Source organism: Rhinopithecus roxellana, chromosome 1, assembly GCF_007565055.1.
Source record: "Rhinopithecus roxellana isolate Shanxi Qingling chromosome 1, ASM756505v1, whole genome shotgun sequence".
Classification (NCBI taxonomy): domain Eukaryota; kingdom Metazoa; phylum Chordata; class Mammalia; order Primates; family Cercopithecidae; genus Rhinopithecus; species Rhinopithecus roxellana.
In genome coordinates, this window is record NC_044549.1 from 100345000 (window position 1) to 100361252 (window position 16253).

Sequence of the window (16253 nt, forward strand, 5' to 3'; positions counted from 1 at the left end):
TGTACACACACACAAACATGCACACACATATGGTTCACACTGGCAATCAAGAAAGAATACATATATACATATATATATATATATACACATTTTGAGATCTGGCTTCAAAAGTCTTCACTTTAAATTCAGTGATTGAATACTGAAACTATTTTTTTTCTGTTGCAAGTCTAAGATATTTCAATGTAGTTTTGCTTATAGGTCAATAAAGATCATCAGCTTCCAAGCTGGAATAAAAATACTCGAATGAAACATTATCTCTTAGGTTCATGGAGAGAAAAAAGTTCACAATGAAATGACAGCCTGGGAGAAAATATTTGCAATACGTATAACCAAGCAAACAGTGAACATCACTAGTATACAAAGAGTTCCTGCAAATTATTATGACCAAGACAAACAAATCGAAAGAAAAACAGCCTGACAACATGAAGAGTGAGTTTCCAGAAAAAGAAGAACAAAATTATTAAAAGAAGCTGAAACTCATCAATAAATAAACATATACATAAGGAGACCAATAAGACCAACTCATCTAACAGGATGGCATATTCCTTTTAGAAAGTAATTTTGTGTTAAAATTTGTATAATTCTTTGACTTAGAAATGCCACTCTGGAATCTACCCCATTTACCTAAGGATGGTCACTTGTATAATTCTTTATGATGCTAAAAACTGAAAATAATCTGTAAGTTGTATATTTTAATTGAGAAAAAAATCAAGCTTAAGTTAATATTTGTAGCCTGGTTCTACTGTTTATATATATATTTAAAATATAAGCAAGTGTTTGGATGGATGGATAGATAGATAAGTCAGTACAACCATAGAGAAAAGGTGAAGAAGATATATACAGATTGTCAGACTCTGGGATGGGATGAGACTGGATGAGCAAATGGAGAAGCTGGCTTCCTTATCTATTTTTATTTTTGAAGTGGTGAGATTAGAGCACATTTTACATTTCTGGTGATGTTAGTATTTCGTAAATGAAATTATTTTTTAAAAAGGAGAAAAATCACTTGTTTCAATGATCAATCATGAACCTAAAGCTACAAAATTCTTGGTTTTTTTTGAAATACAGATAGTTCACAACTTACAATGGTTTGACTCAGGGTTTTTCAACTTTATAATGTTGTAGAAGTGATATGCATTTAGTAGAAACTGTACATCGAGTTTCCATACAACATTCTGTTTTTCACTTTCAGAACAGTATTCAATAAATTATTAATACATATGACATTTAATTTATTATAAAATAGGCCTTGTTATAAAATAGGTTTTATGTTAGATGGTTTTACCCAACTGTAGGGCAATGTAAGTGTTTTAAGCATATTTAAGGTAGGCTAGGCTAAGCTATGATGCTTAGTAGGTTAGGTGTATTAAATGCATTTTCAGCTTAAGATATTCTCAATTTAAGATAGGTTTGTTGAGATGTAATCCCATCATAAATTGGGGAGCATCTGTACTTCACAAACTAGTATAAATTCTTAACATTTTTCTTTACTGCAAAAAGTGTAAGTATAAAATTTTATAATATATAGACAAGCAAGAAATAAACAAAAATTACTCACAATTCTCACAATCTTCACGATTAAGTAGAGTAGTAGTACTTTATTACATAATGGTTCTTGTTGACTGTTTTAGTTCCTGTTTATTTCTAAATTATACAAAATTTTGAGTGCCTTGCAAAAGTAATGCACCAGGAATCAATTACCTAGTGGTAATTTTCTATACATTTTTCTATGCATATGTATATACCCTTCTAAAACAGTAGAGTATACTACTCGGTGATGAGTGCACTAAAGCCTTAGAGGTCACTACTATACAATTCATCATGTAACCAAAACCACTCGTACCCCAAAAGCTATTGAAATAAAAAATATATGTATTTGAAAAAAATCTAAAGAATAATAAAATAAAAACTAAAAAGTATAGTAGTCTTAACATTTGTCTACACAAAAATTTGCACACAAATGTTCATAGCAGCATTATTCAGAGTAGCCAAAAAGTGAAACCAAGCCAAACGTACTTTAACTGGTAAATGGATAAGCAAAATGTGGCTATCCATATAGTGGACTATTACTTGGCAAAGAAAGGGGTAAAATACTGACATGTGCTACAACATGAATGAACATTATGCTAAGTGAAAGAAATCAGTTACAAAATATCATATATTGTGGGATCTAATTTACATGAAATATGCAGAATTGTCAAATCTATAGACATAAAAAGTAGATTGATGTTTGCTTGAGACTGTGGGAGGGGGTGAGGTGGTGATAGGAAGTGACTTCTAGTGGGTATAAAGTTTATTTTAGGGGTGATAAAAATGTTTTCACATTAGATTAGGGTGTTTGGTGTACAACTCCGTAATTATACTCAGAACCAATGAAATGTACACTTTAAATGGGTAAACTTTTATGATATGTACATTATATCTCAATAAAGCTCTTTCAAAAAGTCTTGTGGGAATGTTTTATTAATATTAGTAATAGCTGAAAATGAGAAGAGTTCTATACAATTTTGCCTTTTCCTTTCGAGTTCCCATTCTCCCCTCTACATCTCTGCATTCCCTATATTTAACCCCAAGAAGAAATTTGGTTGATTGTGGTACTTTTCATATAGAACCTTTTCCTCTTCCAGTGTATTCTGAACTTGTTTGGTTGATACCTTTCTTGAACAAGGGGCCCACAGCCAAAAATAAAACTGAAGCAGAAGCACCCACCTTCAATAATATGCTTTCTTGACAGCCCTCTTTCTGTTTCAGCTCTGCCAAGAAAAAGAAGCAAGTAACTTTGAATGAGAGTGTGCTTTCTTTTCTTCTCTAAATCTCTGATCTGAAATGCTAGGTTTGTACCCTGTTCTTATCAAATTCTGCACCACTGGAGACTGAGGAGAGAAGTCTGGTGGGCAACACACTGAACCCCTTTTCTTTGGAGACCTCAGTAGATGAATTATCCACGACGGTCACCATGCCTCTATCATGCTCAGCACTAGGCTCCGGTAAACAGCAACGCAGCCACGTACACTCTGTCCATATTTAACTCAAGACACTGTACAACCTTTTCACCTTGTTCTTAACCAATCTAAAGAAAATAAAAAGGCTTGGCATAGGTTTGTGAGCTTATTGTAAGATTGCCAGGCTGCTGAAGTTTTTTTGTTAGCTTTTCTGATAAAGGAAGCAAATTTGGAAGTGCCTTTGACTTCCAAAATAAATTTTAAAACTAAATTAAAATGTGATGAAGCAAATGTTCCTTAAATTAGTATCTCCAGAAGACAGACCCTTAATCATAAGGACTTTTGCCTTCCCAATTCTCAAGCTCTGGCCAATTAGAATGAAATACGGTACTTGAATTTTAAAGTATTGATAACATGTTTCTTCATCATCAATACCTTTGGCAGCTTCTTTTTAAATATAATATTTACCATTCACTTTTGTGAATGTATTCTTATTTGGTATTTTTTAATAAGTACATTAGTAATACTGTAGATAGTATTCTACTACATATTCTACAATATAACTGTTCTTGCAGACTGTCTTATTTCCTGCAAGGTTTTGTAGCATTGCAAAAGCACTGAGCAATGGCACTGTGAATCAAAACACAGGCAATGAAAATCCACATTTCTCATAGGCATGATGTTGCTTTATTTTTGTACGGATTACTATAGGAATACAAATTTAAATTCATCTTTCTGTCTTCATATCATTATAAATAGGCTCAAAACCAACAACAAAACAGAGTATATGTTTGCAAGTGTGTATATACACATATACATTTTGATTAGAAGGTTCCTAAAGAAGAATTGGCCTCTGCCTCCAGTTAAAAAAATTCCCTATCAATTATAGGAAGGTAAATAAGGTTTTGTTTGTTTTCGCTTTTTGTTAAAACTCCAGCATTTTTCTTTTTGTTATGATTTCTGTCTCAAAGATGGAAAAGCACAGTACCAATGATTGCTCTAGTATATGGAATAGCTTGCTGTCTTCTTACATGTTTGTCAAAAAGGCCAGCCTTCTAAGTCCTGCTGAATAATGTAAGTACCAGTTCAAATGCCAGCAGGCCCATAAGAAGCCAATTCATTTCATGAAATCTTCTCTGCATCCCACAACAGAGAGCACATTTCTCTTTCATTTGGCCTGACAGCGAGTGATACAGGTAGCTCCGTGTTATTCTCCAATGAGATGGTCCTTTTGATCAGCACTTTCAGAGCCCTCTGCAGAAATGATCAGAGACTTAGACATGGAGCCAGACAAGATATTTTTATCTTTGCATTCTGTAGAAGTCTCTGAGTTTTGGCAGATTTGAGTGACTTTTCTTCTGTGATGCTTCGTGCCTATTTTCCTTTCCTGAAATTTGAACTCTATTTTGGAAATGATTCTAAGTATGAGATTGGTATTTGAAAAATCTACATTAATCACTTAGTAACAAGTGACCACATGCTTTGCGCTAAATTTCTTTGGGAGTACCTTGCTAAAATTAAATCTTAGGCTAATTGGTATTTCCTTAGTGTGAGAAAAAAACAAAACAAAACAAAACAAAACCCTCTGTCTAAGCCAATTAATCTTAGTATGTTATATGTAAAATAACTGCCTAACAGCAAAAAAGCAGGAACTACTAGTGGTTTTCTTTTTAGTAGGAAAAATAACTTACTTTCCACCCCAGTAGAGTTTGGTTGTTATGACCAGACTGGACCTCCTGTATATCAAACAGACAAACACAGAGAAGTAGTAAATAAATACAGGTTATTGTACCAAGTCATATTATTATAATAGCACCAGAAAGAATTTGTTATTGTACCTCACATTGTAAAAATTGGTAAAGAGGTAAATTTGTTAATCCATCTCACTAAAATAAAGACAAAGGGAAGCTAGTGAGGGGGGACTCAAGGTCGGATCCTAGAGGAAGAGGCTGAATGGAAATGATCTTTGCCTGGAGGAGGTGGAGGGCAGTGATAACAAGTCAGACTGAGAACTGACAGCAAGTCCAGGTGGACATAGCAAAGTGAAGGTGAGTGGTGGGCCAGCATGGAGGGTCAGAAATGGCGCGTGGGGATGGAAGTGAAAGGACTGAGGGGATGAATTGCTTTAGTAGGTCAAATGAACAAACACCAATGAACACGTATTCAGCATCTGGCCTAACGCTGATTGCATATGAACTCCTCCCAGGAGGACTCCACTCTCTGCTAAGGAACATGGACCCTTGTGGCTCCGGGTTATTATCCCTTCTAACATCACATTCACAGGCAGGAACTGACTACATAGAAATCTAAATGATGAAGTGAATTATAATAGTAAATATTTAGAACAAACAGGAAAAAAAATGTCTTTGAGTGTCTTATTAAATGGAAATGTCATTTTAGGAAAACAGTCCTAAAATCCTTAGCTCAAGGTTCTACCATTTTACTGCTAAGGGAATGAAATGTGCAAATCTCATCAGCAAACTTATTACCTTCTGAAAGCCACAACCAAGGGCAGGAAATGCAATCCTAGTATTATGATCATGGAATAAGAAATACGTCTTGAGAACTACAGGGATACAATAAAATTGGGAAACAGATCTCAGCACAATTTGGTTTCCCTCAGAATGTAATTTGATTGCACTGGTCTAGAAAAAAAAATCATTTGAGATTCAAAGGTTAAAGCCAATCTTCAGGAGCGCTTGAAATAAGGCATTTATAATTCCACCATCTGTAGAGTCAACGCCTCAGGGCTCTCGAGTATAAAAGCCTAGTATGATTAATGATAACTGACGGGGAATGATGGTGACAACTCTGACAACTTGGTTGCAACAAGAAAAATTTGTTGAAAATGTTAGCAGCCCCATCCCACTGAAGTTAATCCCCCAAAAACTAATTTGAATCACTGTAATGGAAGGTCGATAAATACATGTACCTGGAGATTACACAACCTGAAAGGGCTGATGTACTATCCAGGTTAATACATCAACCTCATGATACCTATTATAATAGCAATCTGCCACAGGTGAGCCTGGTCTCCTTTAGCACTTTCAACCTTCAACAAAAAGCTGGATGGAATATTATAAAAACTGAATGCAGTCCTTTTGATCATTGAAGGCTGCATAGTCTATACAAATACTGCCACAGACTTAGTTTTTCAAAGTTAGGCTTCCTGTAAAACATTTGGCCAATAAGGGTATGCACACCAACATATATGTTCAAAGAGCAAGAGTAGACAGCAGGCTGGCAAATTATCACTGACTCCCACAGAGGCTATTAGAGCAACTCTTCTGAGTGGGTAGAATTTGCATTTTACAGTGATATAGCACAGCCTTCAAAATGCTTTTGCACACCTTATCTCACTCTGTCAGCATGACACTTCATGAATTGTTATGCTGTCCATTTTACAGGTGGTTAAACTGAGAACCAGAGAAGTGTAATAACTTGTCCTGGATAACACAGCTAGCAAGTGGTAACGCCAGAACCAGAAGTCAAGTGTGCTAGTTGAAACAGCTTTCATAGGCTCAAAGCTATGTTGCTATGGTTTATCTTTTCACCAGTCTCATGGGGGCAACTGTGAACTGATATAAACGTTCTGGAGCATAATGATAGCTTGAGTTTTTATTTGCAAGAATGAAAGGCAGTTTGTGGAATATGCATGGAAATCTATTTTCTACAAAAGGTATATAAAATAGGTTCTGCAGCTATGGAGAGTGATCATTTAATGTTCTCTGGGTGTTAAGAAAGAAAATAGCTACTGCGCTGATGCTTTCCCTTCTTCCTTAGATGTACTCCAGCAGCCTACACCTTGTTGCAGACCTCACTGTACTATTAGTGGAATTATCTCCAAGGTTTCTGTTATAATTGAATCATGTACCCCAAAAAGATATGTTAAAGTCCTAACCCACACAACCTCAGAATGTGAGCTTATTTGGAAATAGGATCATTGCGGATATAATTAGTTAATAGGTAGAGTAGGCCGTTAATCCAATATGACTGGTGTCTTTATCAGAAGACACACAGACACATGGGAGGAGAGCTGAAGTGCTGCAGCCACAGGCCAAGGAATGCCCAGGATGGCTGGCAACCGCCAGAAGCTAAGAGGAAGCGAGGGAGAACTCCAAACTTTACCCAGAATGTCAGAGGGAGCATGGCCCTGCCAACCTTGAAGTCAAACCTTGATTTTGGATTTCTGGCCTCCAGAAACATGCAAGAATAAATTTCTGTTATTTTAAGATACCCAGTTTCTGATCCTTTGTTGCAGCAACCGTAGGGAATGGATACAGTCCCTATTTAGGCAGTGATGGGTGAACCAATACTTTGAGTGGGAAAGTAACTCACGCAAGGTGAAGGACTGAGTGGGAACATGAATGTTTTCCCATATATAAGGTGAAATATAGTTTTCTATTAACATCCTTACGGTTCCCTGGGGTGGGAGAGAAGGAGAAGGGAGAAGGATAAAATAGGTCATCAAAGTTTATTTGTTCACATCTCTATAAATGTTTGCTTTTCCATTTCCACAGGGCCCTCTATTCCTACCAAAAGTTTGTCTCAGAGTGGGGAGTAAGCAGCCTTAAAAGTACATGCAGGTCTGTTTCACCTTCTTAGTTTTGCTTCCTAGAGAGAGTTTAAATCATGTGTGCAAAAGCACAATAAAACCACTTTTGAACTCTTTGAGAATGTCCATTTTCCCTAGATTAAATTTTAGAAAATACATGCTAAGTGTTGAAGCATGAGTTCACAGCTCTTTGCACAGTTGTCTTCACTAATACGATTACACTGTCACTTATTTGGTAATCAGCAGATATTATGCCAGGGCAGAGGAGGACCCCAAATCTGTCCAGTAATCTTTGCTGAGCTTTGCTTAATTCTGTATTCATGCGGGGGAAGTAGTGGCTGTTGTGGCTGAAATCTATAGTGAAATGGGGAAGTATTACCTCCCCACTGTCCATAGATGTTATAGCTTCCCTTATCACCACTGTCTTTGGCTACAGAAGGTGATGGAAAGGGACAGGTAAGCACAGCCATTGTGTTTCTCAAGGATAGCAGATGAAGCACTTTTCTGAATACCCAGATAACAGGGTTCCTGGGCACACAGGAGAGATGCTGACTAAATGTGTTCAGATAAGAAAGCTTTGGGGTATTTATCCCAAAGTCTTCTTGTTTCATCATTTCTTTGCATCCAGAGTTAATAAAATAAACAGCAAACATAAATGCATGTGTGTGGGGGTTAGTTTCCTGTCAAGTTACTTCCTACAACAGATTAGCACAAATGGCAGTCAGAAGCCATGAAATTGTCACTTTTTTATGCACAAATATTTCATGAACATCCCCTCCTTCTCTGCTCAACCCTTTGGTAATTCATTGTGATCAATGACTAGTCAATAATTTTTGAAGCGCCAGAAATGAACTTGCCAGCATTTATTTTCAAGCCACTATAAATCATTGCTTTACCAACAGTTGATTTTTTTTGACAGCCTTTTGGTCAGGTGTCATATAATTTTATTTTTCCTTCTCTGGTGCAAAACAATATCTTTTTAAAAACAAACAAATAATTATGGCAAATGCAATACCTCCAGCCTTTCTTCTTGATGATGCTCCCCAGAATCACTTCAGCCCTGGAGAGGGAAACAGATAATGTCTTAGGATGCAGTGTCCTGGAAAAGCAAGAGTCAATCCAGAACACAAGAACCATTCCTTGTTTGAACTCTCAGTGCCTACATATCCCGAAAATAGAAGCCGCTCTCGGCTGGTAGCACAGTTTCCGCTGTTTCTGCTTGTGCCTGCAGAATCCTGCTCCGGAGCATTCCAGAAGCACCTGCCAAATCCTGACACGCTGGCAGGAGACCGCCTGCAGTCCTGATACTAAGCAGCAGCAGTCATTTTGCAGTTTGGTGTTTTTGAACCAATGATCCCATATATAAATGTCTTGCTTGGTAGTGTCCAAAGGAAGTCAAAGTTTTCCTTCTAATTGCTATGAAGCAATTCAATTGTGACCATGGAGAACAATGAGACCTCACATTGCTTAGATAGAAAATATTGGCTCTCAGGTATAAATTAAAACCGATGTTGTGGGTTTAGATGTCCCACATAGAAAACACTCAAGTACAGAACATCCTAGGTTCCAGTGGCAAACTTTGTCATAGGAGCAAAACAGAGGAAGACATAACGAAGTGTCCTTCCTGCCCGTAAGGCTGGGTTGCAGAGGCATACTGAAGGCATCCACTGTCCTCTCCTCTTCCACCTACCCAGGCTGGGACCCGAGATTGAGTAGACAAATGTTCTATGTCCCTCCCAGCATAACCAACATTGTCAGAAGCAGCTGGGCTCTCAGAGGCTTAGTGAATGGCAGATCAGTGGAATTAGCACCTTGCCCATTAGGATGCTGTGGATGGGAGTCATGGCTAATCATTATTGGTTTTAACTGAAAGTTCTGTCTTTGTTAGAGTGTATAGCTTGCAATAAGCTATGATGCAGGTTAGCTGTGGAGTATGCCCCAAAGAGACAAGCATTGAGTCTTGCATTGGTGTGTTGCTTTTGTTTCTCCCGATCTCTCTGTTACCTTTTACAACCTTGCATTTCACAGTGGAAACCTATCTCAATTATAGACTGACAATCAATAATTAATCAGAGCGATTATCCTCACAGGAATAATACAAACAGGACTCTAACAGACTTGCTACTTACTTCTCCCTTTGTCTACCTTAGTGCCATTTGGTACTAAGCAGGATTCCACAAGAAGAAAACAATGGAAAGGGGTAGAAGGCAGAAAGGAGCAAGACCCTATAACCTTTACTTTCTCTCCTTTCAACAGAAAGCATCAAGAACGTGAGCTCTGAACCTCCTTAATGGTCCTTAAACATATACCTGTCTTGAAAAGGAGGAAACTCATGCAAGGAAAATGCACTGGGACCATCCACTGATCATCCTGATTCAGCAAGTCCAGCAATTTGATTGTAATTCTCACCTGGAAGGAGGTGAATTAGGCCTGCAGGTGATTATACCTCACAGTCCAGTTAGAAAATTGCAGAGCTGTTCAAACAGCTGGGCAGCTATTTAGTTTCCTTGGTTCTGAGAGCTGGACATCCATCTTCCCAGTAGGAGGCCAGGGAGTCCCAGATCTACTCTGAAATGTGCTGGTTAGGCTGGGACCTGGACGGCATGAACCTTCAGGCCTGGCCTGGCCCATTTTCTATGTGTTCTGGTTTAATAAGCCCTGTCTGAGGGCTCCAAATCTGCCTTGGGTTCAAAGGAAGGTTGCAGTTGGATGTGACTCCTTTCACAAAAGAAGCGAGGACTCTCTACAACCCTTCCTGTCCTCAGAATGGGCTCTGAGATCCCCTCTTACAAAAGATAATAGATTCTTTGGCATCTTGGGGGATCCTGACTTTGACGTCTGATCTTCCTGTAATGCTAGTGTAGGGACAGCGAGGTAAACAGGAAAAGCTCCTGCTTCCCTACAAGGAGGATTCCCAGTTCCTTAGGGGCTGAAGAACTATGAGATATGGTTATGAAATAACGAGACTAACTTTTGAGCAACCATTTTGGAACCTGTTCATTCATTTGGTCACTCACGTATTCAACTAATATTTCTCAATCTCCGCTGCTACCACTCTGGCACCAGACTCTGCTGTCCCTCATATAGACATGGCAATTGCTTCCTGGTCATATACCTCTTCAGCCCATTCTTCATACAGAGACCAGAAGCAGGAAGGTTTGGGTGAGCAGAGAGTTCCAGAGACAGTATCCCCAATTCTAGTAATGGTGGTAGAGGGCACAGCAGAGCCACCAACACGTGGAGAAAGGACAGAACCTTTTCACCAACATGTTGGAAATGGTTTGATTCTTTTGGTGCTACAGATGCCATTTGAGTGACACAAACAGGTACTGACTTACTTTCCAGCAGCATAGACTTCAGCAGTATCAAAGAGGTTAACACCACTTTCATAGGCGATTGTCATCAGCCGTTCAGCAACCTGCAAGGGGATGGGAAGGTCAGTCAGAAAAGCCAAGTGCTTTCCAAACCTGGAAGCAACTTTGAGTCCTCTACTGATCTTTAGGAACACTGACCTCTCACTAACCACTCCTTATTTTTCTTAATTTTAGTGAAGAGACGGAAAGAAAGAAGGCTCAGCCAGTATCCATAGGACAGAAGTATTCTTTCCTTCAGACATAGGGCACTGAGGAGTTACGTGAAGGCTGGGATTTAGCCTGACCAAAGTGGGTAGATTTGTGTTTCTCACTCTTCTGGGAAGAGCTGGTTTGACAACATTCTTTATGCTATCTTAATCTTTCTGACAGAGGGGGGCCATTTGTATCACTGGTGACTCCATTCCTCAACTCTTTTCTCCAAGCCAGTAAGTTTTGGCAGCTAGGTGACGCCTGACCTGAAGGCTTGTGACTTTTTTCTTGATGCTGAGACAGAGCTGTGACTGTTATAAAACTCCTGCCACCCACAGTTCAGCAAAATCTCAGGCAACATCGTAGAGCAGCCATTGAATCAACACAGAGAGGGGGCAGCGTGCCTTTGACTCACCAAGAACCCAGTTCCTCACTGTTCTGCCTGCAAACAGACTTCAAATCTCCTTGTTCCTTGCTTTGTGCTGCTGAACGCGAGCAGTGAGTATGACAGAAGAGTAGAGAATAGCTATATACAGCTTAAGGAATAGCCAGAGAGGGATAGCCATAAACAACAGTGGAGAGGGGCCATTTTTTCATTTCGCCAATTGACTTACTAGTCATTTGGAAAATTACACACCTCACAAATAATTATAATTGATTTTTCCATTATGTTTTGATGGCAGGCTGAAGTTGCTTCATCAGCATTTCCAAAATAAACTATTTTTCTGTTTGCTTTAAAAATTAGCCTACCAAGAAAAATGTTAAGTTAGCAAAATGGAGTCCATCCAGATTCTTTAGCATAATAGTATGCTATTAATGCTTTTAATTTACTACCATTAAAACATTTATCTTGTATTCCTATAATTTTTAAATTATATCCTACCTGGAGATTAAAAGTTAAGACAAGTTTTCCCCATTATGACTGTCCTATTTTTAAACATTATTGTGCATGTATTTTATATTAGCCTGTGTTATGTCATATGACATACTGGTATATTATTATTGGAAAATGTACACAAATCTTATCTAGAGAGTTTTTTTTTTTAAGATAAGATGGAGAACTCTGCATAGAGACTTAAACTAAACGATGACAGAGATGTTTCCCAATCTTTGGACTTGAAGGCCTGAATGTGAAATAATGAAAAACATCACCAACTAAGTCTGAAGAGTGGTTTCTGGCCTTGAGGGTGCTACTTACTAGATAGATAAACCTGGGCAAACCATCTGACCTTTCTGTAGATTCAGCCTCCTCGTTTGCAAAATGGGGATGATTTTGTTCAGCTGTCTCCTCCTCCTGCATGAAGCCCAGAGGCCTCAGGCAAAGCTGACCTCACCTCCCTTTAGTGGGGGCTTGGGGGGCCTACGAGTGAGTTGCTCAGAAAGGGTCATGTGATACACCCTGGCCAATGAGATATGAGGAGAAGTTTGCTGGGGACTTCTGGGAACATTTTTATTTGTTCCTACTGAGTTTCTAGGAGCAACACCCTTACCCTGGAGTTACTGTTCTAATTGAGGCCTGGGATTCCGGCAGCTGCCTTTCTGCCTGAAGAAGCAGTTGATACACAAAGCCCCACGGGCCAAGAGACTCGCTGGGAAGCAGATTGGGAGTCACTGACAGAGGCAGCCCTGAAGCTTGCTCTTTGTCTGCACTTCTAGCTTAAAAGTCAAAATAATTTTTCTTTTATGGGTTAACCTGATTTGAGTTGGGTTTTTGATACCTACAGTTAAAGGCACCTTAACTACCTCACAGATAAAAAATAATAATAAAACTCTGAAAATTAAGTGCTGTAAGATGCTAATATGCTCTCATCATTATTTTAAAGAAATAATTATTCATATCAGTAACATCTATCTTTATTTTATGATGAAGCCAAATAATTTTTGAGAGGCACCTTACAGAGTTTGGTGTTTGTATCCTTTGGTAATATCCCTGCCAAATGGTAATTCAGTAAATGAACTCTCCCAGTGATGGAGACATCCCCACCTCCTGAGACAGTGTTGACAATGATGTAACTGTCAACAATTAACTCAGCACACTGTAGTATGGCCAGCCCTAGTATTCCATATTTGCATGTACTTTGTGTTGAGATTATTTGAAGCCAGATAGAAAGCAGAAAAATCGAGGTAGGTCAACTCATTGCTATTGGTCCACATTTTTGCTACATGGAAAGCACTGAGCTCAAAGAATTCTATGATGGGTGAGACTGAATATGGCTGTGTCTCCCTTCTTTTCTTTGCTGGTATTCTCTCTTCAAGGACCCACGGAAAGCCACAGATGCTCTCTGGAAGTACAATAGCTATTTACCTGGTCTACATCTGAGGTGAGTGCTTCAGCAGCCATTCATGACAGCTTTATTGTAGTTTTTAGACTTGAAATTTTGAAATTATTCATCTCAGAGGTCAGCCCTGCACACTACGACCTGGGCAAGCTTGGCTCATTGCAGCAGAGAACAGACACTGTGAAGAGGAGAGTGAAGACTAGGGGGAAATAATGCACTTTACTTGGCTCCTCTGCTCAGAAAGGGTAGATATTTTTGTCTTTTCCCTTCCAAGCACCATCCAGTCAGTAGTAGGTAATACATGTGCTGGATACGGTGGATTATTAACTGTAGGCCTCCCTCCCTGCTTGCCACCTATTTTGTATGAGACTTCAAGTCCATAGCCTGTGCTCTGCTTTCTGTGGCTTTGCCTTTGTGTCTCCTCCATACACCCCTTCCTGGTACCAGTCAGAGAGAGCCCTGTAGTAGACTCTGGGATGTGCCCTCAGGTTCTCCTTTGGAACTGAAGGACTTATTCCCTGAGTTGCTGTGACAGCCCTCTCTGGAAATTGCACTTGGCTAGAGAGAGTCACCTAGCCCAAGATCAGACCTGCTTCCTGATCAGCCTCTGGTCCAATGACCGATCAGTAAAAGGACATAAAGGCCCGATCCTTTATGTTGTGCCAGACTGAGACAACTCTGCAGAACCATCTCAGCTTTGGAGATCCCCATGGAGTTGGCTGAGGTCATTGTTGAGGCTGCATCATGACCCAAGTTGTCTGTCTGCCCAGTGCTGCTTTCTTCCCTGCCCTGTGCTGATCCTGAGAACACTTCCTAATAACTGTCCTGCAGGCTACTCTCTAGCTTAAAGTCTGCATCCCAGGGGAGCCCCCATGAGGCAAGCCCTCTAAGGTGACATGTGCCTAATACAGGGAACAGGCATTAGGACAGACAAGAATAGACAGTTAAGACTTCTCTCTCAGATCTGCTAAATAACACTGGTGATTTTGGGAGCTGTGGAGAAAAGCCTCTGCTTCCCAAGTGTCTCGTTAGGAATGATAGTAAGCACTACCTTTGTAAAGGGCTTATTCTGGGCCAGGTACCCCACTAAGCCCTTTACAGGCATCATCTAGTTAATCTTAACCACCATCCTGCTGAACAGAGGGTATGAGCATTTTATTGATGTGGCCACTGTTAATATACGTAAATGTTAGTAAACCAGGTCGGTCAATGGTAGAGTGCGACTGGATCCCACTCAGATACACCATCCCTGACTCTTCTTGCAAGTAGACAAGGAAGGATCAGAGGGACTCAGGGCATTGCCCTCAGGGGAGTTCTTGGTGCTCAACGCCTGCATACCTCACTTGTGCCATGAAGGTATTCTTTAAAGGAAACAATACAAATGTCACTTTGGTAAGTACTGTTTTGACTGTGTAAATGATCATCTAAAGGAATTTTATGGTAAATATAATTACCATAGTTGCCATTTATTGAGTGTCTACTACTTGCTAGTCAGAGGACTATATAAACATCCGACAAGCATGATGTGTTAATCCTTTTAACAGACCTTGAAGGTTAGCATTAGCATCTCATTTTATATAGGATGGACTGAGGCTCAGAGAGGTTAGATTAAGTTGCCCAAGGCAGGTGACCAACAGTTCAGTTTTCCTAGGACTGAGAGGGTTTCTGCAACATGGGCTTTCAATACTATAATTGAGAAACTTCTGTGCAAACTGAGACAAGGTTAGTCATCCTAGTTGCAGCTAAAAATAAACAAATAAATGAAGCAAAATCACATCACAGCAATACAAACTTTTCATAAAGTGACTAATGTTTATTCCAAATTGTTTCATTCTCTAACTGCTCAACCTGCATGTATAGTGTACAGCTTCAAGGGCTATTAATAATCTAAATGTAAAAAATACAACAGGCAAAATAAAATCAACAATAATCTCTGAGTCAAATTTAACCATTTCCTGTGATTTAAACCTTATCCCTGTAGAATGTCAGGGTCCCAGAAGGAGGACTCCCACTGTACAGCTCTCTCTGCATTTTCTTTCATCAGCATAATACAGGCCAAAGGTAACTTACCTCATCTGAAATTTGACCTCCAAATGTCACCCATGTTCCTAGAAAAGAATAAATATTTGCATATTATTCATCATCGTTTTTCTAATATTGTGCATAATAAGGGAATTTCTCTTACCTTGGGACTACCTCAATAGGTTGTATGGGTAGTTCACAAAGGTACCTGGATGAGGGGCACATGTGGGCTGTGGTCTAGTTTGTCTTCTTCTCACTAAGTATTCCAGAAGGGGTCTGCATCCCTCTGGAGAAAGGGGTGCCGTTTCTTTACTGAAAGCTACCGTACATGTTATTGGCAGCCCTATCCTAGAAGATGCTTTTTCTTCTGCTATAGGACTATGGATGCTAGTGTACAAGATGCATTCTTGCTCCCACTGAGCTAAGAAGCCACATGTTCTGAAAGTGAAGATAAGACCTTGGGTTATGGTTATGGTTCTCCCCTTCTTCGCCTCCAAATAGTGACTGTATTTTTATTCATTATTACTTTTCAAAAGAAACCCTCTTAGAGGTCTTTCCAATGCCCACTTACAAGACTCAGGAGGTGACACTTAATGTGCCTTCTCTGTCATGACCTGCCATTCCAGAGTGGAAATCTCCATTGGTTTGGGTGAGAGTGGAGAGAGCAGCAGAAGTAAGCTTTGGGAAGGCAAGGGAAGAAATGCACAGTCGGTAGCCAAAGACATTTGAAACTTTGTAAAGCAGAAGGGAAGCTGAAGTGGAGTGAGCACTTGCTATGCTGGTCTCCAGTCACCTCATTTATTCATTCCATCCTTTATGGATAGATCCTCCTAAAAGGAGGATTTATTCCCTTCCCTTCCCTTCCCTTCATAAAGGAGGGAATGAATTATTC

General features: G+C 39.5%; 1 protein-coding gene across 3 annotated transcripts in view; it reads right to left on the reverse strand.

Annotated features, from left to right (window-relative positions):
* KCNAB1 (potassium voltage-gated channel subfamily A member regulatory beta subunit 1) overlaps positions 1-16253 on the reverse strand; it is a 419409-nt gene that overhangs the window by 76713 nt on the left and 326443 nt on the right. For all 3 annotated transcript variants that reach the window (XM_010365898.2, XM_010365897.2, XM_010365901.2), the window contains exons 3-7: positions 15410-15447; positions 10836-10915; positions 8513-8557; positions 4634-4678; positions 2710-2753 (exon numbers count right to left, since the gene is read on the reverse strand). In XM_010365898.2, the coding sequence (XP_010364200.1) occupies positions 2710-2753; positions 4634-4678; positions 8513-8557; positions 10836-10915; positions 15410-15447 (252 nt within the window). The remainder of the gene's footprint in view (positions 1-2709; positions 2754-4633; positions 4679-8512; positions 8558-10835; positions 10916-15409; positions 15448-16253) is intronic.